Source organism: Danio rerio, chromosome 5, assembly GCF_052040795.2.
Source record: "Danio rerio strain M-AB ecotype USA chromosome 5, GRCz13ab, whole genome shotgun sequence".
Classification (NCBI taxonomy): Eukaryota; Metazoa; Chordata; class Actinopteri; order Cypriniformes; family Danionidae; genus Danio; species Danio rerio.
In genome coordinates, this window is record NC_141025.1 from 34,458,559 (window position 1) to 34,484,379 (window position 25,821).

General features: G+C 36.2%; 3 protein-coding genes and 1 long non-coding RNA gene across 19 annotated transcripts in view; 2 read left to right on the forward strand and 2 right to left on the reverse strand.

Moving 5' to 3' along the window:
• LOC137490134 (membrane-spanning 4-domains subfamily A member 4A-like) overlaps positions 1-25,821 on the forward strand; it is a 171,384-nt gene that overhangs the window by 75,135 nt on the left and 70,428 nt on the right. The gene's annotated exons all lie outside the window — the stretch shown is intronic.
• Positions 1-25,821, forward strand: part of LOC141385840 (membrane-spanning 4-domains subfamily A member 4A-like) — a 164,263-nt gene that overhangs the window by 75,135 nt on the left and 63,307 nt on the right. The gene's annotated exons all lie outside the window — the stretch shown is intronic.
• garnl3 (GTPase activating Rap/RanGAP domain like 3) overlaps positions 1-25,821 on the reverse strand; it is a 114,270-nt gene that overhangs the window by 74,512 nt on the left and 13,937 nt on the right. For 8 of the 12 annotated variants that reach the window (XM_087252181.1, XM_087252180.1, XM_087252184.1 and 5 more), the window contains 1 exon segment: positions 9,481-9,550. In XM_087252181.1, coding sequence (XP_087108307.1) covers positions 9,481-9,550 — 70 coding nt within the window. 12 annotated transcript variants of the gene reach the window in all.
• LOC147844031 (uncharacterized) lies at positions 21,718-25,475 on the reverse strand. Its single transcript, XR_015491372.1, has 3 exons — positions 24,717-25,475; positions 23,989-24,621; positions 21,718-23,907 (listed from the first exon to the last, which is right to left on the reverse strand). It is a non-coding gene; the product is annotated as an uncharacterized LOC147844031 (long non-coding RNA).

The window sequence follows — 25,821 nt, forward strand, 5'->3', positions numbered from 1 at the left end:
TCTGCAGCAACTGCATGATGCTATCATATCAATAAGGACCAAAAACACAGAAGAATATTTTCAGTACCTTGTTGAATCTACGCCACGAAGGATTAAGGCAGTTCTGAAGGAAAAAGGGGGTCCAACCCAATATGAGTAAGGTGTACCTAATAAAGTGGCCGGTTAGTGTATATTTAATGTAAAGATGTATTTGACTTATTTACTTTTTCAAGGTTTCTATAGTAATTGCAGTAATTTATTATTGTGAATTCCGTTTGCTCAGAACATTGTGTATTGGAAAAACTGCATATCATGACAGTCCTGTCATTCATTTGTTTTCTTTTCGACTTAGTCCCTTTATGATAGCCCTGTATAGAATAATAATTAATTTACTTCTTTTATCTCCTCCAACAGGTGTCATCAAAATTAAAAACCTGCTTTGATCTCTTTGTTTAAATTGTATTAATGTCTATTGAAATACTATTGAAATCAGCTATGCATGCAAAGAAATATATTGCAAAGGGACAGAGAAAGAGAATTTGAGACACTAAGCACATTTGAAGCATTAGAGAGTGGAGAAAAGGTTGAAGAGCGGAAAGATGAATCATTGTTCAGTGTTACTACATATTTCTGTTCCTCAAGCTTTGTTAGGATTATAAAGGTTTCAGCAACACATCTTCAGGCAGCGTGGTGTTGGGCACAGAGGGTCAGCTCTGTTCTCTTCATCTTTCATGTGATCCGCTTTTATATGTTATGCTGAGTAAGAACTGCCGAATCTTGTCATAGACTTCAGTGATGCTGCTGTGATGATGACATATCATTTTCATCTGCTCTTGTGATAAACACTTCATTTCCTGCTTTTTTTCATAACAAATCATAACTGGATGTAAAAGAGGTACCTCCACTATTTTTTCTCCCATCTTTCGTGTTCATGGGCACCATTCTCTATATAGTGACATATAACATTTTGCCACCCTGTATGAAATGCACACAACCATACTCCTCTATGTACAGCATATGAACATCAGTCTTAACTCGTTATATGGAGACTTTGTCAAAAATTAAATCTTTTAGTTCCACTTTTATTGTATTTTTTAATGTACAGGGATGCACAATGCTTTCAATAAGAAGCAACTGGCATCAGTGTACAAACAGGGAATTTATTTTCTATAAATTATAGAGAATAGTAGTGTCTTTATCTCATGCATTGTGCATGATGTACTGTAATTGTTGTAGCCATATGATTGACAGCCACAATCATTTTATGTACAACACCAACCCTAAACTTAAAGATGTCATAGAATGTAAATCTGAATATACCTACTGTAGGCATAGCTGAATCCTTTAGATTTCAGTGTAAGGAAATGATACCATGAGCCTTAAACACCATTGTTTTTTTTTCATTCTCATGGAAATCCTATGATTGTAAAATCCCGGTGAAAATCAGGCCAATCAGATTTACATTGCAGACAGGATCATTAATATGAATGCCCCAGGCAGCTTAATTGTGCAACCAGAATGAGTCTAGAGTCAAGGGCCCTGTCTGAGGTTGAGGGTAATGGAAATGTGTGTGAAAATGAGAGGATGCTAATTTGATTGTCTGGCTTTTAAATTGCCTGGTAAATTTTCTAACGTCACCGTCTCTTGTCAGGTTTAGCAAAAAGTTTTAGGCCTTGTGTGTATGTATATAATAAAGCATGTGTGAGTTTTAACTAAGAAGTTTGCACACTCCTGATTGGCTGCAATTTTGCCTGCAGGCACAGCATTTCCTCTTTCAGTGAACAGAAGAAATGTTAGTTGCTGGAAGTACGGCTGCAACTACTATAGACAAACCTCCATGCCAACCACTGTTTCATATTGTAGATATCACTTTTACTTTACTTTATTTATAAAACAACAGTTGTTGAGCTGTGTGCTGTACACACCTTGGGTTAAAAATGATCAAAAATAAACAACAGCAGCTAAAGCAGAATACAGTACAACGAACATTGCACAAATCATCAAATGCATACCGCAGAAACAAAGATAGGCACAATAAGAACAAGTTCCTCCCAATTTTAAAAGCTTTTTCTTAAAGATGTGGTCTGAGTTTTCCTTTGAACAAGGATTGAGATTGTTCTAATAGACATAGGTAGACTATTCCACATTTTGGGAGCTACTACAGAAAAAGCTCTGTCTCCTTTTTTTCTTTAGTTTGGATCTGGGGACTTTTAACATTTTCTGGTTCCTTTAACATCTGCCCTAAATTTGAACAGTAATAAGGTTAGAAAGATAAGTTGGTGCCTCACCATTAATACCTTAAAAACATAAAGTAAAATTTTAAACTCTATTCTAAAACATATCGGCAACCAGTTTAGGGAGCACAGGATCAGGGTTTTGTGTTCCAACTTACAGGTGACAGTAAGAACCCTAGTGGCAGAATTATAGACCATTTGTAGACCATTAAATATAGGATTGGCCAATACCTATACCAATACATGATATTAATGCATGAATTAATCTCTCAAGTTCCGCACAAGTTAAATAGCCAAGTTTTACTTTTTGGCTAATAATCTCAACTGGAAAAACAAGATTTAACTACTGCATTTACCTGTTTGTCAAATAGAAGAACAGAATCAAGAATGAAAACTAGATTTCTTAGAGATGGTTTAAATAAATGATATTGATATGCAAATATCTTATTGTTGAAATATTAGAATAGAAAAAAAAATGAAATAAAATAAAGATGTATTGTATGTGTATAGCATTTATTGTGTATTAACATACACCTAAACTGCTTTACAATCATGTGAGGGTGTCTCTACACACCACCACTAGTGTGCAGCATCCACTTGGATGATGTGACTATACAGCCACAGGACTTTGGTGTCAGTGTGCTCACAACACACCAGTAGGAGGTGGAGAGGAGAGATGGTGATTGAGTCAATTTAGTGGATGGGGATGATTGGGAGACCATTATGGGCTGATGGAGGGTTTTTGGCCAGGACGCCGGGATTACACAGGGCTTTAGTTTAGTCTTGTATCCAAAAGATGGTGCTCACTGACAGTATAGTGTCCCTGTCACTATACTGGGGCATAGAGTAGTAATGAATTACATTTACTTGAGTAAAATTGTATTGTGTTCTTTTTGAGTACATTTAAAAATGTGTACTTTTACTCATGTAAATTATTAGCGAAAATCATTACTCTCACTTCGCTACATTTGGCGGCTGTCCACAGTTACTGTAAATAGATAATAAATAGGTTTCATATGACTTGTTTGCAAATATCATATTGGGTTGTGTCACAAGAGTTTTTTTTTAGAGACGCATCTCCCGCTTTTGGTTAGAGCATGCACACCAATGTTGCAATGATGGCAGAAGTTTAGAAAGACATGCAAGTTTATATAGCAGTCACGTCATGGCCATCTGCGGTTCCAAGTATGACGGTCATGCGCTGTCTGTGCAGTGAGCTTATCAGATCAGGTCACTTTGAAGTCAGAATTATTAGCCCATCTGTATATTTCTGTAGTTTTAATAACTAATATCTATTAATTGATTTCTTTTATCTTTGCCATGATGACAGTAAATAATATTTTACTAGATATTTTTCATTCAGCTTAAAGTGACATTTAAAGGCTTAACCAGGTTAATTCAACAAGTTAATTAGGCAAATCATTACTGATGGTTTGTTCTGTAGACAATCAGTAAAAAGGTTAAGGTTTTAAAAACATTAAAAACTGTTTTTACTTAGCCAATGAAAACAAGAGAAATAAATAAAAAAATATTATAGGAAAAACTGAAGAAAAAAAGAAAAGAAAAAAACTTACCCAGTTTAACATCATTTGGGAAATATTTGAAGAAGAAAAAATTAAAGAAATTCATGGGAGGGCGAATAAATTTGACTTCAACTGTGTGTCTATATATACAGTATGTATGTATATGAGTGACTTTTCCTCAGATACTTTTTTACTTGAGTAACTTTTTATATTTTGAATACTCTACCCACTTCTGATGTGCACATATATTGACATATAAACACCATGTCTAGAAACAAACAAAGCAATTAAAATATGATTAGGCCCTTGATTAATAATATCTTCTTGATATCTCATTAAATATCTGAAGTAGTCAACTTTTAACATCACATACTCTGCATCTAAATATGTATTGGTAGTAGTAGTGCATTTAAATTTAACATGCCTAATGTATTTTATTCAGACATTCTTCATACTATACACAATCATATTTCACTCAGCATGTCAACAATGGAAAATAAATCACTTTTTCTAATTTCCAGCAAGAATATTGCATCAGCTGTGAATATGTGATCACATCTTATGTCTCGGTGAGTTTGCTATGATTATAGGTTGTGGAGTCAGTATCTAGAGCATGTCTAGCCACCTCTAAAATGGTTGATCGGCATATAAAAGCGTTTAGCCAACAGTAATGTTTACATTAGGCCACCACTCAGTAATGAGAGGATGGAGCACTTGGGAAGCTTTTAACTCAAAAACCTCACATAGACACACACATTACATTCTTCAGCACTTACACACTTTGCACTTAGAGGTCATAAAATCACCTACAGTATAAGAGGATCCCCAGAGCTAATGCACTTATATAGACAGAGTCAAAGATATAGCTCGGCCATGCATGTGGAAACTTCTTCTAAAACATCTAGTGCATTTACATGTCTTATTTATTTGGTTCTCAGGTTGCAGCCAGACATAAAAGGTGTCCTTCTAACCATGCACATTGCCATTTAGAGTCAATAAGGCAGTCAATACTAAAATACCTCCCATCATGTTTGCAATTTTGAACGCGAAACACATATGCAACTTACAGTGATTGATCATTTTGGGTGTGTTTACACTTGACATTTAGTCTAGCTTTTATATTCTATGCAGAGTTCATATTTCAAGTGAACCACAGTTCATCAGGATAGCTTGAAAGCAGACAAAGACCTGTTTTATCCATTTGTTTGGAGCAGAAAATATTTTAAAAATCGTCCTCATAAAGTACTTATCAAATGCACCAACAGAGCAATCAAATTCATTTTTATCGATACAAACTTGCCAAGTGTGAACTCATCCATACATTCAGGAATAAGGAACATAATTAAAGAGATGGTTCACCCAAAAATGAAAATACCCTGACCATTTACTCATTCTTCACTTATTCAAGTCCTATTTGAGATTCTATCTTCTGTTGAACACAAAAGAAGGTATTTTGAAAAATGCTGGTTGTTGGGACCCATTGAATTCCATAAGAATTATTTTTCCTATTATGGATCCCAGCATTCTTCGAAATATCTTCTTTTGTGTTCAACAGAAGAACATATCATAAAAATTTAGAAACATATGAAGGAGAGTAAATGATGTGGTAACTTTTCTTCAGACTCTATCTAAATCAGATGTTACCTCCTGATCAGGTATAAGGTAGGATGTGTATATATTCTCAATATTTTTTAACACATCTATAGTTCTGCAGTGGCACAGAGTTATACCTCATTCTTGACTTCACACAGAAACAGCAAAGCGTGCGGCAGGACAACACTTTGTAGCAGACACTATTGGTTAAATGCCGGCAAAGTAGAACACAGAAGTAGCTTAAAGAGGAAAACACGAGTATGTCTGTAGGCTGGAGGTATTATAAAGTCAATGATTACAATATTGCCATAGAAAACTGTGAGATATGTAAACTTGGGATTGTCTGCTGGGTATTTTAAGTTGAGGTGCTATTTGTTTTTATATTAGATTTATTTTTATACCTACTGTTGCACTAAAGTCCAAAAGTGAAAAATTTCTTTTATTTATTACTTGATTGTTCAAGCTACCTCACAGAAGTGCTCTGTTTTTTGACAGAATTGTTGAATCTTAAAATAAGGTAAAATAAATAAGAAATAAGAAAAATAACACCGTGGATCTGTTTGTTTTTATATATTAAGTATCGAATAGGGTTTTGGTATAGGTCGAAATCAAATGACTCTGACTCAAGGGCAAAAAACCTGATCGGGACATCCCTAATGAGTGTGGTAAAGCAAAGGAAAACAAACAAATGTAAGAATAAATAATATGAAAAATGAAAACATCACAAAACAAAAGTGTGTTGAACGTTATTTTTTTAATGAAAATGTTATTTTACATTTACAGAGGATATAGGAAAGAGGTAATGTGCAATGAAATTGTCATTACTACAAAATGAACTCCAACAGAGAGAAGAGGACACTGATGTGAAACATATTACACAGCTACTTAATAGATAAACGGATGACTATGAAATATTGATTTGAGTTTATATTATATTATTATGTGAAAAGACAGCGTGGGGTGTACAGGAGCCACCTCAACATGTTTATTTTTGCAATAATGACTTTCTGAATAATTATGTAGATTCGTTGCGAAAAAACACCACCACATGGACATGAACTATTGATTTGAGAGAACAGTTTCTATTTTGTTGCCTTGTAGAAAGTGTGGAGAAACAGAACACAATAACAAAGTAGAGATACTATGTTGCCTTGGAAAATGGTTATTATCTAGAAATATTTGAGTGCTGAATCAGAATCACGTATTCACAGTATATAAACATCTTTTTCTATGTATAAATATGTATATATTATACATGAGTGATTCTAGAATTTCTGGTACAGTTTTCATCTTATACATTTAGCAAACCTATTTTACAAAAATAAAAACTTTAATGAAAGTGAATAATAACAGAAATTATTATAAGTGATCTCTAAAAAATTAAGTTTGTATACTGTATGTACACTCACCAGCCACTTATTAGGTACACCTTTCTAACTGCTCAATAATGCAAATTTGTCATCAGCCAATTATGTGGCAGCAACTCAATGCATTTAGGCATGTAGACATGGTCAAGATGATCTGCTACAGTTCAAACAGAGCATCAGAATCGGGTAGGGTGATTTAAGTGACTTTAAACGTAGCATGGGGGCTGCAAAGTGGTGCAGTGGTTAGAATGTTTGCCGTCGCTGTTTAGAGCCTAGGCTGGGTCAGTTGGTGTTTCTGTGTTTCCCATGTTGGCGTGGGTTTCCTTCTGGTGCTCTGTTTTCCCCCCACAAGTCCAATAACATGTGGTATAGGTGAATTGGGTAGGCTTAACTGTCCATAGTGTATGTGTGTGAATGAGTGTGTATGGATGTTTCTCAGTGATCGGTTGCAGCTGGAAGGGCATCCGCTGCATAAAACATACGCTAAATAAGTTTGCGTTTTATTCTGCTTTGGCGACCCCAGATTAATAAAGGGACTAAACTGAAAAGAAAATGAATGAATGAATAAACGTGCCTTTTTTTGTTGGTGTCAGACGGGCTGGTTTGGGTATTTCAGATTGCTGATCTACTTGGATTTTCACGCACAGCCATCTCTAGGGTTTACAGAGAATGGTCAGAAAAAGAAAAAATATCCAGTGAGCTGCAGTTCTGTGGGCACAAATACCTTGTTAATGCCAGAGGTCAGAGGAGAATGACCAGATTGGTTCGAGTTGATATACAGGCAACAGTAACTCAAATAAGCACTCGTTACAACCGAGGAATGCAGATGAGCATCTCTGAGCGCACAACACCTCCGACATTGAGGTGGATGAGATACAGCAGCAGAAGACCACACTGGGTGCCACTCCTGTCAGCTAAGAACAGAAAACTGAGACTACAAATCACACAGGCTCACCAAAATTGGACAATAGAAGATTCTAAAAACGTTGCCTGGTCTGATGAGTCTCCATTTCTGCTGCGACATTCAGATGGTAGGGTCAGAATTTGGCATCAACAATGTGAAATCATAGATACATCCTTCCTTATCTTAACAGTTCAGGCTGGTGGTGGTGTAATGGTGTGGGGGATATTTTCTTGGCACACTTTGGGCCCATTAGTACCACTTGACCATCGTGTCTTCCCACAATCCACCTGAGTATTGTTGTTGACCATGTCCATCACTTAATGACCACAGTGTACCCATTTACTAATGGCTACTTCCAGCAGGATAACGCGCCATGTCAGGCAGCTTAAATCATCTCAGACTTGTTTCTTGAACATGACAATGAGTTCACTGCACTCAAATGGCCTCCACAGTCACCAGACCTCAATCCAATAGAGCACCTTTGGGATGTGGTGGTGATTTGCATCGTGAATGTGCAGCCGACAAATCTGCAGCAACCGCGTGATGCTACCATGTCAATATTGACTAAAATCTCTGAGGAATATTTCCAGTACCTTGTTGAAATTATGCCACGAAGGATAAAGGCCATTCTGAAGGCAAAAGTGGGTAGAACCCAGCACTAGTAAAGGCTGATTTATACTTCTGCGACAAGTATAAAAGAAAAAGAAACTCAACACAAAAACATAACATAACTTCCTGCCAACTAGGGTTTCGGAAGTGTTATTGTAGAGCAACACAAACAGCACGCAGAAGTCTAAATGCAGAGCTATGCGCAAGGCAGGCGCCGTGGGTCACATCGATCGCTCAACACAGAAGTATAAACCAGCCTGAAGGTGTACCTAATAAAGTGGCCAGTGAGTGTGCATACAATTCTGTTGTTGATACGCCATGCAGTATCTAATTTAAGCTTAGCATCTTGAGCTAAAGCACAAAAAGTTGGAAAATATACACTGTTATAGTCAACTCTTTTATTCTCAATAAGTTAAACAACAATTAGTAGCATCAAATGTCCCTACCACAGTTAAGCATTTTGCATTATTACACATTAATAATGAATTCATTTTACTGTGAAGCATACATTTGTTATGTATCATTCCTGGTTTAAGTAAACTGAATGCAAAATATCTCAAATGTACAAGCAATTCTAAAATGAGTGTGTATGTTTATACTTAAAGTTAAACAAAGTATAATTGTAATAAAGAAAAATCCTTTATATAGCTTTCAAATATCTAGATGCCAGTATATGAACAAAGACACATACTGTACAGCAGCAAATGTCCTTCTTCTTTTGTTAATTTCATGCACACACATGCAGTCATGCACACATTTATATTCTCCATCTGTCGTGTATGATAATGCATGTGGTTTTATGACATGGTTCTATCTGTCACAAGGTCACCCATTTTGTTCTGCCCACAAACCTTCTGCGCCTTTCACATAGGAAGTAGCATCTAGTGTGGTATTAAGCCACTTCCTTCATGCAACAACTATCTGGGAGAGACAGACAACGCTGAAAGAAACACACCCTCACCCAAACCAACATGCATGTTTGACCAGGCAAAACCTTGCGAATCATATGAACAATGCTTTGCCTGTGTGTATTTAAGTTAGCTCTTGCTAAAATAAGACAATATATAAGTGAGCTTCATCTCGAGGGCACTTTCATTACAATTTAATTTGATATAACAGACTGAACCAAACGCTGACATCAAATCAAACAGCAACAAACGACTCCTATCACAAAAGCACAAAGGTGGAGAGAAATAGACGAGAAATGGAGAATGAGGAGGCGTTTGAACACATCAAAATATACAGAGCAGCTAAAATATGACAATCCTCACCAGTTCAACTGATCCATAGTGTTTCCGGCTGAATTCTCCTCTCCTGCATCCGAGATCCTCTGACGCTGAGCTGAAAAACAGAGCAGATGATCATTCACAATGATTCATACAGTTTTAACCACATGCCCTGTTTCAGGCATCTCTGATATAAAGCAATATAGAATGAATTTACTTGATTTGACATTAAGCCATGTCAGTCTATTCATTGTTTGGAAAGGATAAGCTGAAATGTTTTAAAAGGCTTATTTCCTAATGGGTAATGTTCTGCTATCTGATTCATTTCAACTTGTGATAATGCAAAGAGTACTAACATTGCAATGTCATGACTAGAAACCTGCATTATAAAATGTTGAAGCCCCGCCCACTTCTGTTCACGGCCACGTAATGTCACAGTCTGACACTTTCTAAGTGAAGTAGTTTCAGATTATTAGAGAGAACCACATGCTCAGTGACTCAGTTGACAACATCACACATCTTCCCAAAACCTCTGAGATTTGCACTTAGTGAAATCACTTCACAGGAAGACCATGCAGGAACTGAAGGCGTGAAATTTTTGCTGCTAGTAGTTTAACAAAATAGCAAAATACTGGCAGTTTTTAGGAAGGTTTGCAAAATAGTCCGAACTAGTTGAAAACAATAAAATGGCCGACAAGTCAAGAACCATAAGCTTTAAAAGCACTCTTATAATAAAGATGCTAGGAAGAACCAATAAGGTTTTTTTTTCACAGTGATGCCATAGAGAATATTTTCCCCAAAGACCTTTTTAGTGAGAAGTCCTTTATAATTGAAAAGAAATAATAACAAATCTAAATCTACCAAAAAAAAAAGAAAAAAAAAAGAAAAAGTGGAATTAAAATATTTCAAGAATTTTAAAGAGGTGGTCCAGAGTGTATTTTTAAAGCTTGCTTGTGTTCATGGGATGCAAAGCAATGTGTGCTCATGCTTCATTTGAAAAAAATAAAAAATAAACAAATAAATCACATTATTTTTTTTCATATATCCTACTTATACTGCTACTCAGCTAACATGAAACTGACTAAAATTTTAGTCAGAGTAGCCGAGACACTGCAACGCTGCTGAAGACTGTGGGTGTTTACAGTGATTTGATGGATAAATATGAGTCTGTAGCTAAATTTGTTAGCAGTAACAAATAGCATTTCCTGTTGTTTACATCCTTGCTACAACATACCGTTAATGCTAGACACTATGGACTTAATAAATCAATATTAACAAATGAAAATACTTACAGGTTGTGGCTCACAATCCAGAGCTTCTTCTATTATGGTTGGAGCAGCTCCTCCTTTGAGGAGGTTTAGCTAAATCCAGCACTGAACTGGGAGAGATTCAGGAAGCTCTCCTTTGTCAAATTCTAAAGCTATATATTTTTTTATATTCTCTGTAACATAATAAAAATATATTGTAATTACTTCTGTCTTTGTGTCATGTCCTTTGGAAGCCCCAAATACAGAAACGGATCAAGCTCTGTGGAAATAGCAGCATTTGGACGGCATTTTAGCTTTCGCTGCTATAACATTGCAGAGCCTCTGGCCACATCCCTTTGCTGCGCAGGGTATACTGTATGCACGTGGTGAATTAGACCCCCTAGTTTTTTCGCAATTCCGTAACTGCTGAATCCAATGCAAAATTAACAAAAAGTCGCACATTTTTGCAAAATTCTTAATTTAAATGCAAAATAATCACAAAAATGTCAATTATCTCATAATTCCAAACCACATAATCAAATTATATTTATTTCAGTTTGCAATTAATTGTTTTACATGATCTATAGATGTTGCATACGCAGAGCACATGATGATACATTTGAGTGTTTCTTGACAAATGACGTTTCATCTGCGCCCTAACAATCATTACATTACATCAAATGGGGGCAGGGGAGTTTTCAACTTAAGCAGTAAGCAGTAAGGAGACGCAGATGAAGCGCAAGTGATTTACATGTGTAGTCATAGCAAAGATGATGGACATCTTGTGACGCGAATTGGGTGTTTTGTGCCCAAGCAAACGGAGCAGTGCAACAGACAGTTGAAGATGAGATGCCACTGGATGTGACCGAATTGAAGGGTCTTTGTGCTTTACATGTTTGGCTGGTATTATGGTGTGTGTCAAGTGTGTCAAGTTGATAAATTATTCAGTTTATCTCTTTCCCTGCAGTTAACGAGAGAAAATGTGTTTTAGGTGTATTACGGTAGGGGAAGCCCTAACGCATGTCCTATGTGTGGCCATGTCAGATGCTCCGGGGAGTGAAATGTGAGAAAAAGTAAGATCGTGGATAAAAATAAGAATAGTACAACCTTCCTTTGGCTTAATCCCTACCGTTTTAGATCTGTTTTACATCTTGTCTATACAATTGATCAAAATAAAGAAACTTTATTTTTATGATTTGTGTCATTGTCATTGTTTCAGATTGCACACATAACATGGTAGGCAACCTAATATATAGTTTTTACATTTATATATACATTTTTATTCGCAAACTTTTTTATTAACTTGTTATTTTAATCGCAAAAAAATCATAAAAAGCTACGGGGGTCGGATGTATGCGTGTAACCTAAAGGGTTTGTGATCTTACTAGCCTAGATGTATTTTTTTTTAGTCCCTAAATTTCGTTCGCTGGCTTTACTAAGCTAGCTCTGTAAAAGTCAATGTCTACCTTTGCATTGAACTTTGAGCGTATTACATTCAGAGATGTTGTCACAGATGATGTTCACACATCTTACACATGAACTAAAATTTAAAATATGACATCGTAGTGGACCACCCCTTTAAAGGTTCTTCTTAAAGCCACTTATGCCAATGAAGAACCTTTACTTTTAAGTTATTTTTAAGAAACGCAGGTGTATTTATATGGCAACAGATAATTATTATATTCTTGTTTTCCAGCAAAAGTAAATGCATAACTTTCATCAGTTACAGCTGGATAATTTCGACTATTATTGCAAGTAAGAAATTGTATCTACTGTTGTATGATAAGTACAAACAACTTTATTAGTTGAATTGAATGTTTTTTTTTCTTAAAAAAATCAACAACTAGAAATATAGTAGAATTAATATTATGCATACTTAAAGGGGGATGTATGAGTACAAATCTGAGTACAAGGTCTGATCAGAACTGCATGTCACATACTATAAGATCACCTTCAAAAGGCACTTCCAAGTGAAAACTTTTATGGAAAGCAGCCGTAGTTACTTTTTCAGCCCTGTCCCTGTCTGCCATTGGCCAAACAAATGTATAGTTCTGCCCACAAACTCATATCACAAGTGTAGCCCGTGTTATGTCAGCTTGCGATGTTTATATAAAAAAAGTCAAGTTTTGATTACACCATTGAGTCACAGTGTTTACTTTTCAGGTGCATCAGCCTACGACTGGCTTACTTTTGGATGTCAGTGTATATTAACTGCTATATGAGAAAGTATTTCAACATAAAAAAGTCTACACAGTATATACTAACACCAGCTTTAATAATGCTGCTATTTTTACTTGTGATTTTAGCCAGTCAAGATTTAGTGCTCCTCAAATTATTTTCTTTTTCAAAACATTTGCTCTATCGAAAGCAATATTTCCTCCGACTAAGGCTTAAACAATTTATATGCTGAACGCTAACATTTATTATAGACATTTGACTTCAAGTGCATGTAAATGGTGCATGTGAGCAAACACATTTCCTCTGTGTGAGGACTTTGATTACATTTCCATTAGTGCAGAATGCAGCTAAGAATGTCTTTAAAGACAGCAGAAGAGATTCTGTGCATAGCGTGCACGTGTATATGGAGTTAAAAGAAAATCTGTAGACTTCTAAACGCATTTTAGTTCATTTAATATGGTACATCTGTTAAATGACTCTTGTATTGTTAGCTAAAATATATATAGAATAACCCAAAGTATTTACTTTTTTCAAATCTGAGTTCTGCATGTGCAGATCCCATGTGGGAATGGTTATGAGCAATATACTTCTGATCACGAGACTGCACATGCATTCTTTGATTATTTATGTAGCTTTAGCAGACTTTTAAACATAGATGCCTCATTTCCTATTCACTGCTGCACGTAATAGTTCATAGTGGGGGAAGGGAGGGATATGGTTAATTGAAACAAGAGAAAATAAAAATCTTAAATGAGATACAACGTTGATATCAGAAATGACCTCATAATCCTGTCAAAATGACCTACTGATGAATTACAGTCACTTCTTAGAAACACATTTTATGACTTGAAGAACGTAAAGGCAAAATGTTTGACATGGAAGACGTGGAAAGAACAGAATGGCTCCTCGTTAGATGATTTACTGTGGCTGAGGGTTTGACAGAAAGATTTAGTAAACACCCCAAAGGGGAAAACAATGAAGCCATCTTAATACTCAGAATGGCTAATTGTTTCATTCATATCTTAAGACAAACCTTTGATTGTTGCTCACATCTGAATGGCTGTGTTGATAAAAAAGAGAATAATCTAAAGGATGTCAGATTTTTTTCCCACACAAACAAATCCCATAATGATGATGACGATAGTGGTCGTGCTCCAGCGGATGACTGTATTTGTGATTATGATAATGATGACAGCAACAGCATGACATAATTAGCGTGGCCATTACCTTCTGGTGCTACCGCGAAACCAAATACGGTCAAGTTTGTTCACAGTAATCACTCCTGTTATGCATCTGCGATAATAATTTAGTGATAATGATCTGGCATGATATATCATGTTTCCAATGATGCAGAGCGCAGTGCCTCAGAATGTTCCAGACCGAGCACCTCTGATGTCTTCCCACATGACCATAGAAAAGGTTACAAGGGATGATGCCACAGACAATCTGGCAAACAAGCATCTGACACCGCAATCGTTAACAACAACACCGGCCCTCGAACTTCGACTTTCTCATTATGCGCCACAACACATGCTGTAGAAAGAAAAAGCAATCGCATTGTTAAAACAGATTCATATAATTAAGCCGACTATGACTGCAGAAAGAGTTCAAAGTACTTGACTTTGAAAATATGATAAAGTAAAAACACTTTAGATATTGCGAAGAAGGAAGGAAAGAGAAAATCACTTAATTTAATTGAAAGCTGAACACATTGGAGATAAACTATATACAGAACTTGAAGCATTTTTTTCAGAGATTTGTGGCTATAACTAAATAACTGTCTAGCTGAAATATAAGTCTATATGAATGGCAGTGGTATGTTTTGCCAAATGGCATAGGTCAAGAAGAGTTCAAAGAGGCCTATGTGTTGTATTGTTGTGATGACACATGATCTGTCATGCTGTGCCAATGGATGTGTTTGTGTGGATCTGTTCCATAAAACGAAAGATGTGTCAGTGTGATACACTACATTAGCTGGAACTCGTCAACAGGTCCTGCACTCAATGGACAGCTTCATTATACTGTCATGTAAACAATTGCAGAGTGACATCACACTCACCTCAAATTACCGCAGATTCGCTGCGGTCTTCAGGAAAACCATCTGCTTGCAGACCCATTTTACTATGACAAATGCAACTTAAACCGTCACCAAACCACATTTGGTTTATCCATCCTTTCATTCATATTTTAATCAGACAAACCATCAGTTTGTCAAACCATCAGTAGTGGCTGTACAGCGGCGCATGGACGTCTACTCTACCGGGAGGCGCTCGCGTGAATAATTTACTGATTTTCCGTACTAGTATATCCCACTACCGCATATTGGGAAAGTCTGAAACATTGTTTCTCAGCATTGCATCCTATACGCCATACGTAAGACCAGGCACGAGAGGTTTCCTCTTTCTCAACTGAATTTAAGCTGAACACTTGAGATGCAAAGACTTGCGGACTTGAGGAACGCACACACACATTACTGCGGAGCTGAAGGGAAATAAGAGCGCAGCTGGTTCTTAAAGCGACAGTTCACCACTGAAAACACATTGTATCATTTACTCGCTCTCGGGTTGTTTCAAGTCTGTAGACGAGCACAGAAAAAGAAGGTATTAAACAAAATGAAAAAGTCAGTCACTGCCGACTTTTACTGCATCCTTTCCTACAGTGAATGTGTAGGGTATTGAAAATGTCATACTGCTTAACATGTCCTGCACGAAAATAAATGGACTACAAGGTTAACACTATGAGGATCTGCAAATGATGACAGAATATTAGCTTTTGGGTTTCTATGATTAAGACCGCAATATTTTAAATCGTATACATATGCAAACACGCATATTTATAAATGGAAAGATTGAAATTCCTATATTAATTTAGCAAAAGCACGTTTTCAATACCCGCATCTCATATGCTGATTGATTGATCACTCTGGGAGGCTGCCGCTTGTTGCGCGTTGAAATGAGATGCTGTGAGTCTGTAACCCCCTGATGCTCATGCAGACAAAATAACCTCCAACAAAACAACATCTGATATATCCCAATGTAATCATCGATATCTATAGCCATAAACAGGTATAGAAAGTGAATGCTTTACCGCTGGTTGAAACTCAACAGTTTGTTCGCTGCAGGGTCTGCACCGCTCATGGCCCCATGCGATGTTATTCTCTCCCGCAGTGCAAGTTCTTCTGTCCCTCGCCTTTTTTCTTAGTCTTCTCTTTCAAAGAGATAGATTAGTGACCATCATTGTCCCTACAGCTGCGTGTGCCACTGTTCCCCTTCATCGCGTTGTCTGTGTATTGGTAGCGCGTTTCAGTGGCTCCCTTTCTTTATGCACCTGATGGACGCAGTGGTGAGTTTCATGTGGACACACAGGACACACCTCGAGCGTAACTGAACATTCAAGAAGCAGATTCTCGTGGACTGGAGTCCCCTCACGGCCGCGCGCCGTGCTCGTGACCGAGAAAATTCAGGTGGGGGAGCTTGTTAACCGCATTTTCACTGTCTGCATCTGTATGCGTGTGTGCGTTACCAAAGCATTAGACCCGCCGCAACTTAATTAAAGATGGTAAAATATTAAAGCAGATATGAGCAGCAACTGGCCAAGAAGAGCACCTCAGCATGCACAGTGTCGCATTCACATATACACATGAAGAAACATAGACACTAAATGAATAACAAAACCAACATAAGCCCTTTATACAAATAGGCCTATCTAATTACTACAAAAAAATACATTTAGTTTGTATGTGACAGATGCTGGATAAGTTGGCGGTTCATTCCGCTGTGGCGAGCACAGATTAATAAAAAGACTAAGCCGAAAAGAAAATGAATGAATGAATAATTGTATGTGACAGTTTATACTGGGATCTGTGAATCCTATTCTCCTCAGTTATTAGGCAACACATAACTCTTAAAAATAAAGATTCTTGGAATCAATGGCTCCATTAAAGAACATTTAAAAAGTGGTGGAAAGACTACTGAAAAATCATACTTGAGTAAAAGTACCATTATTTGCCTAAAAATGTAGAGCAAGAAGAGTAAAACTATCTATTGTAAATATTACTCTAAGTATGAGTAAAAAGTAGACTTTTTAAAAGTACTCAAGAGTAGCAAGTATTACACTGTAATGGCCCGTTTCCACTGTGTGGTACAGTACGGTATGGTACGGGTCGGTATGGGTCACCTTTATCAAGCTTGCTTTTTCACCGCCAAAAGAGTTTTTTTTCCCCACACAAATAAATCCTATAATGAGGATTTGGTGGGCATATGGGCGGGTGTATGACAGAAAGTTTCAGACAATGTCATTTTTACTAGGGGAAATGTCACAGTAAAGCCGTACGTTTCATTCACATATCAAATGAGAAACACTTCTCAGAAAACAGTTGCTTTATGCATATAAATATTTGTGTTTAAATGTTCATGACTAACCTTTCTACCAACATGATTTGATTACATGTGCACACATAGGGCTCAACCTGTGTACATGTGCAGTGCACATGCCTTTTTAGCCTTGGATAGAAAGTGCCCTTCCAAAATGATCTAAAGTGCCCCCGTTACAACCCCCCATGTAGCCCCTTATAAGAAAGTAATTCAATCATTCCGAGTTCATAATAGTGCAAAAGGTGATGATTGATGCTGATTTTTTTCGGTTTCTCCTTCGTTTTTTTATGCTTCACTCTCTCGTTTGTCTCTTTTTTGAAAGGATCAGATATCAGAGCGCTTCAATGATCATGCACACTCTATTAATACCAGATCAAAAAGTTTGTTATTTCAATTATAGACAGCTAGGGCAAGCGAGAAAGACAAGCTCATAAAACAACAACAGGAAACAGCAGATTTTGTTTTTTTTGGCTTTGTGGCTGTTCATCAAGACGACGGCAAGGTTTGTTTGAGCTTGGGCCTACCATGACTTGTTATTATATGGATTCTTACGGTGTAATGTCTCCGCTGTGACATTACATCTAAAAATGGCACTTCCTTTGTTTTCATTCTCCTGCTTCTGCGAGTGACGTATCTCTGTAAACCATTAGCGTTCAGCTGCTTGTCTAGCTTCGCCTTAGGGTACCCTTTCGGCCTGTTGGTATCCTTTCCAAAGGGTGGCAAAGTGGTATGGTACGGTTCACTTTTAGGTACCCTTTGACAGTGGAAACGGCCATAAAGCACCAAACCGTACGGTACCGTACCACTTAGTGGAAACGGGCCATAAAAAGCTGATGCATTTATATGTAAATTATTTGTGGATGTGTGTAAACGTAACATTCTGTAGTGCATTTAGTTATTTCCCAGCAGGCACACAACGTCATAAAACGTTAATATTAGCTTAGATTTAGGTTGTGATGTCAGTTGACCAAAAAATCAACATCTAGCCAGCGTCTAAGGACAATGTTATTTTGATGTCCAATAACGGCTTCAAATGACAATGATTTGATTTAGGTTGTGTTTGAAAGTTATCAAAACCCAATGTCAAGCCAACATCTTACACCAACATCATATTGACGTCAAACACTGACATTTATTCGTGAGGTATGCCAGTTAAAATCCAACATCTGGTAGACATCATAGCGGTAACGTCCATACAATGTTAAGCTGTAACATCATTAGACATTGAATTTAGGTTGGACGTTGAACATTGATGTTGGGTTCAGACGTCAACCCGATTTTTTGTTGTTGTTTTCAAACAAAATGCAACGTCCCCAAGATGTTGGGGTACAATGTCAATCAGACGCCATATTGATTTCTTGTGCCTGCTGGGTGTTTAAGGCCATTTTGGTCATCATAGAGTAAACATCCGTCATCTTCTCATCATCTAAACAGTCTCTGGGTCAATGCATTTACTTCCAAACAGTTTGCAGCAATTATAAATCGCTAATGTCTTCAAAAAGTTCATTATGATGCAAATGATCTCATATGGGCTATTTGATTAGACAGGAATCACAGGACTGATTTTTCTAATCCCCATAGACAAAAAATAAAGTAGTGACTACAGGTTGAAGCAAAGTAGTGGAGTAAAAGTTCCGATACAGTACTAAAAATGTACTCAGGGGAAAGTACAAGTACACCTCTTTAAAACTACTTAGTAAATTACAATTTCTGTGAATTACTACTCAATTACAGTAGTTTGAGTAATTGCTTTTCAACTGCACAAAAAATGATTATTTATGGTGTAAATAGGATATTGGGTTTTTAAATATTCATAATGCTGAGAAACCATTCTCTTAAAAGTTCTTTGAGGAACCTAAAATGTTGTAATCTCAGTGAAAACCCCATTATGGAACCTTTATTTATAAGGGTGTATTTTAAAACATAAAATAATAATATTGATGTTTAAGGCTAATATATTGCTGTTTTTGTTATTAATATTATTGTTATTATTATTATTGATTATGTTAACTTAACACTTTTAACAATTTTTTTGTGGATCTCAAGAATTGTGTTGTTTTAGCTCAATTCAAATAATAAATAAAAAATAAATTAAAAAATATTGTTTTTGTGTCTAGTTAACTAATCAATTTTACTGTTTTACAGAGTATATGTCAGAGTATAGTTTTTCTCTCTCTTACAAAAACACTTTGTAAAATATTTTAATTGGAATATTTAATTTAATTTAATTTGCAAAGTGATTTAAAGGGTGAAAGATAAATATTAATTGAGTGCATTCATTGAAATACTGACCAAGCATAATTTTATGAGCAAAACCTCATTCCATGTCTGTTAGTTTTGCTGTCAACATCATTTTTGTGGCATTTACACAGCCATTGCCGATGGTGCGTTGAACAGCGTGTATCGCTACCAGAGATCATAGTGCTGTAGAGCCAGACAGCTTCTCATTAAGACGCTCATTTACATTAGAAAGATTCAGGCTTGCATGATTTTTAATAATGTCACAACTGGTGATTGTGACTTACAGCTGCTTCGTCGTGGCAAAGGAATAAGTGTTTCTACCAGCTCTGTATGCAAACGCATTGCTTTATGAGGTGAGTCGATGCAAATGAGGATAACCATAATTTTTCCACTGGCTTCCTTTTAAAAGGCAGACGGAGCAATAGCCATATATGTTTGCATATGTGTGAGATGTGAACGCGTGATGAGTTCACATAACGGATTGAAAACACAGAGCACTAATGACAAGCATCCTCTTCTTCTATTTTTGTGTTTCTAGACAGTGTTTTTTATGACCCTAAGATCTCATAACCTTCATTCTTCTTCTTGCTGCCCCCAGGTCTACCCATAATCCTCCTGTCTAGCACAGAATTGAGGGGCGCAATGAGGTCATTGTTCAGACAATAACCTTTTCTTCTCATTTAATCTCTCTCTCTTTCTCGACTCACCCTCACTGTCTGATGATGTCACACACTCAAACACATCTACATGCCTGTTCTGTTCATTACATGTCTCCACAACACTTTAAAGGGCACCTATTTAAAACCTTTTTTAAGATTTACGATTAGTCCTTTGTGTCTCCAGAATGTGTCTGTAAATTTTTTAGCTCAAAACACCCATCAGATTTCTTTATTATAACTTTAGGAAAACAATATGTATCTGTTTTTGTTGCCTGTGCCTTTAATGCTAGTTCTCCCTGCCCACCGTTCCCACGTGCTAGTCAGAGTGTGCCTCAATCTCCGCCTCATTTGCGTCAGATAAACTGCACAGTGACTGACATGAAGCACAGCTCATGTAACGTTTGTGAGAAATACTACAGTTAGAACTTTCCCAATGATTATTTGATGTATTTGTTGTGGACTTAATGAGTCGATGAGAATGAGTCACACACAATGTTGTTACAAAGTTCACATACATACAGGCGTGCTTATGACGTAGTGCCTGTTGTTGGTGTCCCTGGGGGAAATTCTCAAGCCGACACCGAACAACAAGTTGATTAAACTGGGCTCGGCTCAGTCGTAAGCACCATTTAAAGCCTCCATCCTCCCGGTGTATTTTCTGGAGGAGTTGATGAACTCGTAGAGCTAGGTTCACCTCTGAAAGGATCTAATGGACTCGGACATGGCTCCAAATGAATCAACGCTTTTTTTAGCATTCCTAAAGCACATAAACACAGCTATTCCCTCAATAAAAACCATTTTAGCCATTTTGTAACGAAGCTACAGTCACTGGGCAGACAGAAGCCCTGCCCATCACGCGAATCTGCATCTATTGTTCAGTGAATTTGACATTCGAATGAAGCAGATTTAATGCGCAAATGAAGTGAGTAAACTCAAAATGTTCATGCATCTATTTACGTACAAATAATTTGATTTATCCGCAGTCAGTGTGAACACAGCATTTAAGAGGGTAAAATTGCTGTAAATTGTTACAAACATGCACTGTTTTAAAAACGTTTTAAACTTCACATTTGATGAAGATTGATGATTACAGTGAGCTAAACAGGTCTTTCAATCTCAGTTGCTTTGCGCACACTCTTGTTAATATGTCTTGTTGATATGATTATACTTGTTACTACAGAGATGTTAATACACAGCTGTCAATCAATTCAGTGGGCGGAGATACCGCACTCCTATGTCAAGTTGCAGTGGGCCTCAAAATAGGAGGGATTTACATCCTTATTAAAACTTAGTGTGTTTATATCACCCCAATATGACTGTGGACACACTATACCTACACACAGTTCTGTTCAAACAGCTAACAAAAGATGATTTTCATCATACAGTAGGTGTCCTTTAAATGTTAAAGTCTTGACGAAACAGTCAGAAAGCAAGATTATGAGTATAATCTGGAATATGAAAATGAGAAATGCAATTTGAAGATATTGAATTTGTTTATTGTTCTTCATTATTACACTATAAATAGCAATTAGTTACATTACATTTAGCAACTTGGAACTGTTATTTTGTTATACTTTTTTTGTTACAACTTTTTGTTGTACTTTTATTATTATATAGTTAGAACATATACTTCATTTACTTAATTATTTAAATGCAATGAGCTTGATGAAATGACTCTCTTTTTAAAGGAAGATGAACTAATTGCTTTAAAAGCAACCAGTTTATTAGATTTTTTTAAGTATAAATCATAAAAGTCCTCGTGTTGCAGGAATTAGGAGGTTTGCTGAAGGTGCAGCTGTCGTGCAGCAAGGTGTTTGCTTCTTTGATAAACTATGACAGTTTGTGTTCAATGAAAAGTAAGAATGATTAATAAATCCATATGATACAGTCCTTTAAAAGTGTCGTTGCATCTTCAGTTTCGTGCTTAGGTGTGCTTTGGACACTACAAGCATACCGCGCCAAAATCCAACCGAACCATGCTCTGGCACACCTCTTCCAACCGGGCCAAGGACGGCCAACTGAACTGCGCCTAGGCCTGATTCGGAGCACTCACACTTGTCAAAGAACAAGTAAAAAGGGCCAGTACATGGTTTGGATAGCATAGTGTGAGTGCACCCTTAAACATTAAGTCAGGATGCACATTGACTATGGGCAGTACAATATATTGCAATCACAGTCAGAACTGCGACACACAAGTGTTGTATTGCCTATTGTAAAAGTGCCCTGAATTGATGCGGAGACATTAGCAAACAAAATAATTTCTACAGTTTTTTGGTGTTCTTGGAGCTTTATTTGATTTCAGTTGAACCAATGCTTTTGGTTCATTTTCTGGATTTCTGAACGTCTTGGGACCATTGCTGTCTGTGGAAAGGAGAGAGCTCTCGGATTTCATCTAAAATATCTTGCTTTGTGTTCTGAAGATAAACAAAAATATCAGGGAATTGCAAAGACATGGAGTGAGTAATTAATGAACTAATTTAAATTTTTGGGTGAACTAAATGAATCCCTTAAGAGCTACGAGGAAGAACTGCGAAATGTAAATGACAGAAATACATCTATTCGTATCTTTTGTTTCGTCAGTTACATCTACAGTATACGCCACTCTTTAGCATTTATCTTATCCTAATTTAAAGCAAACAACTGGGTAGTTTTACCTCTACTCATTATAAAACATTTAGGAATGACACACATTTAAATAGGTGAGTGAATTCCCTAAATTATTGTTTATTGTGTTCACAACAAAGACTCACTCAGGAAATCGGATAGTGGACACTGTTATAAACCTTTTATGAAGTGCATAGTTGTTTTTTGCTGTTTTTGAACATTTTATATTTATTTGTTTATTTTAGTTTGATTATTTTGCAATTTGGAAAAAAAAGCCTGGAAAATGTCAGATGTACTTAACTGGAAGGTGAATAACAAAACAAACTGGGTTTTAGATATAATTTAGCCAGTATGTGGTGTTTGTGTACTGAAGGGTTTGTGTTCAGGTTTGTGCGCACATGCTTTTGTGCCTGTTGGTAACCTAAACTCTTTTGTCTTGAGGCTTGTGGGTATTATAGCACCAAATGAAATGTGCGGTTGGGCACCTCATTGTCAACATAAGGGTTCAAATTACAGGTGCAGTAATCACATACACTACCACACACACACATACACACGTTACAGAGGAATATTGCACAACAGTTAATACCATAATGACATTTTTTGACCGCAGCAGCACATGCAGAATACTGATGCTAATGATTATAAACAACAGCCAGGTGCATGGCAGTCACATCAGAGATTTAAAAATTCTGCTCGTGATTGCAAAAAGAAGAGCAGCATTCGTCTCACATTGGCTCTGCTAGCTTAATAGCACATTAGACAGGACTGTGCTTTGTAATGCTGTAATTGTTAAAGAGCTGTACTTTGCATGCATGGTCAAGAAGAATGAAGCAGTGGAATACTGAAAACAGTATTTCACTTTCAGTTTGCACATGCCATCCATTTAAAACTATCAGCACAACAAAAGAACTGTCACTCATCATTTTCTTTTTGGCTCAGTCCGTTTATTAATCAGAGTTTGCCACAGTGGAATGAACCACCAACTTATCCAGCACATGTTTTATGCAGCGGATGCACATCCAGCTGCAACCCATCTCTGGGAAACACCCATATACTCCCTTTCACAAACATACACTTCGGACAATTTAGCATAGCCAATTCACCTATACCACATATCTTTGGACTTGTGGGATAAACCGGAGCACCCAGAGGAAACCCACGCGAACACTGGGAGAACATGCAAAATCCACACAGAACTGCCGACTGACCCAGCCAAGGCTCGAACCATCGACTTTCTTGCTCTGAGACAATAACGCTACTACCCACCTATTATATATGTTTTAATCATACATAATTCTACATTATTGTTAAATATACAGTAATTACATATGTATTATCAAAATAAATGTAAAAATTAGTAACGTTTTTAAAAGTTTTCAAATGTAAATCAAAATTTTAACGTTGAAATGCTGAAAATTATATCGTTTCAGCATCGATATCGCAATATGCACATCCACAATAGTGGATGACAATCGCAAAGATAGACAATGTCCAGTCTGAATTATAGTTGACCAGGAGCCACATAACTGTATTAAATCACTGTATTTATATGGAATTTATATGATTTATGCAAAAAATAAATAAATAAAAAAAATAACATTTTAGTTTTTTTTTACACTTAAGTCTTTTTACATTTCAAAGTGAAAACAAGATTATTTCACTTACTCTTATTATTTCACATCACTGGGAGATAATTTCCTTAAAAAATAATAATAATAATTTGGACTTAATTCTTCTGACAGTTAAAACTAATTAATAAATTTACTTGGTCTAAGAATGTTTTTCATATTCGGACTAGAAACAAGACAGCAAATGGAACAAAAAAAGAATTGTTGTTATTATTGTCATTATTATTGTTGTTATTATTCATTTCTTTTGAATCTATTGCTATTCATCATCTAAGTTTATTATCTGTTATTTTTTATTTGTTGTTGTTTTTATTATTAATATTATTATTCCTATTTTGCTGAAAAAACATTTGTTATGGAAATTTGTCTGTTTTGTAGACAGCACATTTATAAACCATACTTGTCAAAAACTTGTGAAATTCTAACTTTTTACCCCATTTGGTGTTAAGTGAGTGATGATTTCATGGCCACGTTTGATTGAGGTATTCCCACTGTTGGATATAATAATAGTAATAATAATGTTATGAAATAATTAGCCATTTTATTGCGTATTTTACTTGTTCCCTGGTTATGTTTTGGCAGTACAATTCTTATGATTGCTATTTATTTAATTGTTTTTGTATTGATTATTTTTATGTGTCTTGATTCTCTGCAGTGTTTTCCTGGTAAAGGTTTGAATAAAACGAAAAAAAATCCCATGGGGACATTTTTTTTCTTTCTTTTGAAAATGTATGAAGTTTTATGTGAGGATTGTATTTAGAGATGTACCACAGAAATCAAATTACTTTCAGAATTCAGCATTTCCAGATATTTATGATAATCTGCAAAAATTGATTTTAGTTTCAAAAAGTTCTAACATCCAGTGGCTGTCCATACTGTCTTATTTACACATAAACAAAGCCTATTAGCTATTCAGAAAATAGGCCTAAAAATCTTTCTAAAGAATGAAGCGGTAGCAATCTGTTTCCAGAATTTGCAAAGATTCTGCTGTTGTTATTGTTGATGATTATTAGTATAACATGAATGCTTGCAAAGTATATCACACGCAAAAATGCAATTTACATACTGGAGTACTTTTGCAGATACAACAGCAAGAAATTCCATTCTGTGAATGAACTCAGTTGATCTCTTGTTTAGCCTCACTGACCTCTATCAGTGCTGAGCAGTGTATGGATTCTGAAAATCTCATTTGGAATGCCCAAATGAAATCGTGAGGAAGCCTCACACAAAACGACAAAGCCAAAAATATGTCACCTTTACATAAATTCTATTTTTAGCTTTGGTATTGTTAGCGTTTATTATAGTATAATATTCTAAATAGTTATACAGAATTATAAATTATATAATATAATTATATAAAGAGTTTGCTATGTTAGAATAAAATAGCAGAAGCTGAGATTTCAGCACAAATACACATGGCCGTTGCATTAGAGTGTTCCTAAATATTCTAGTT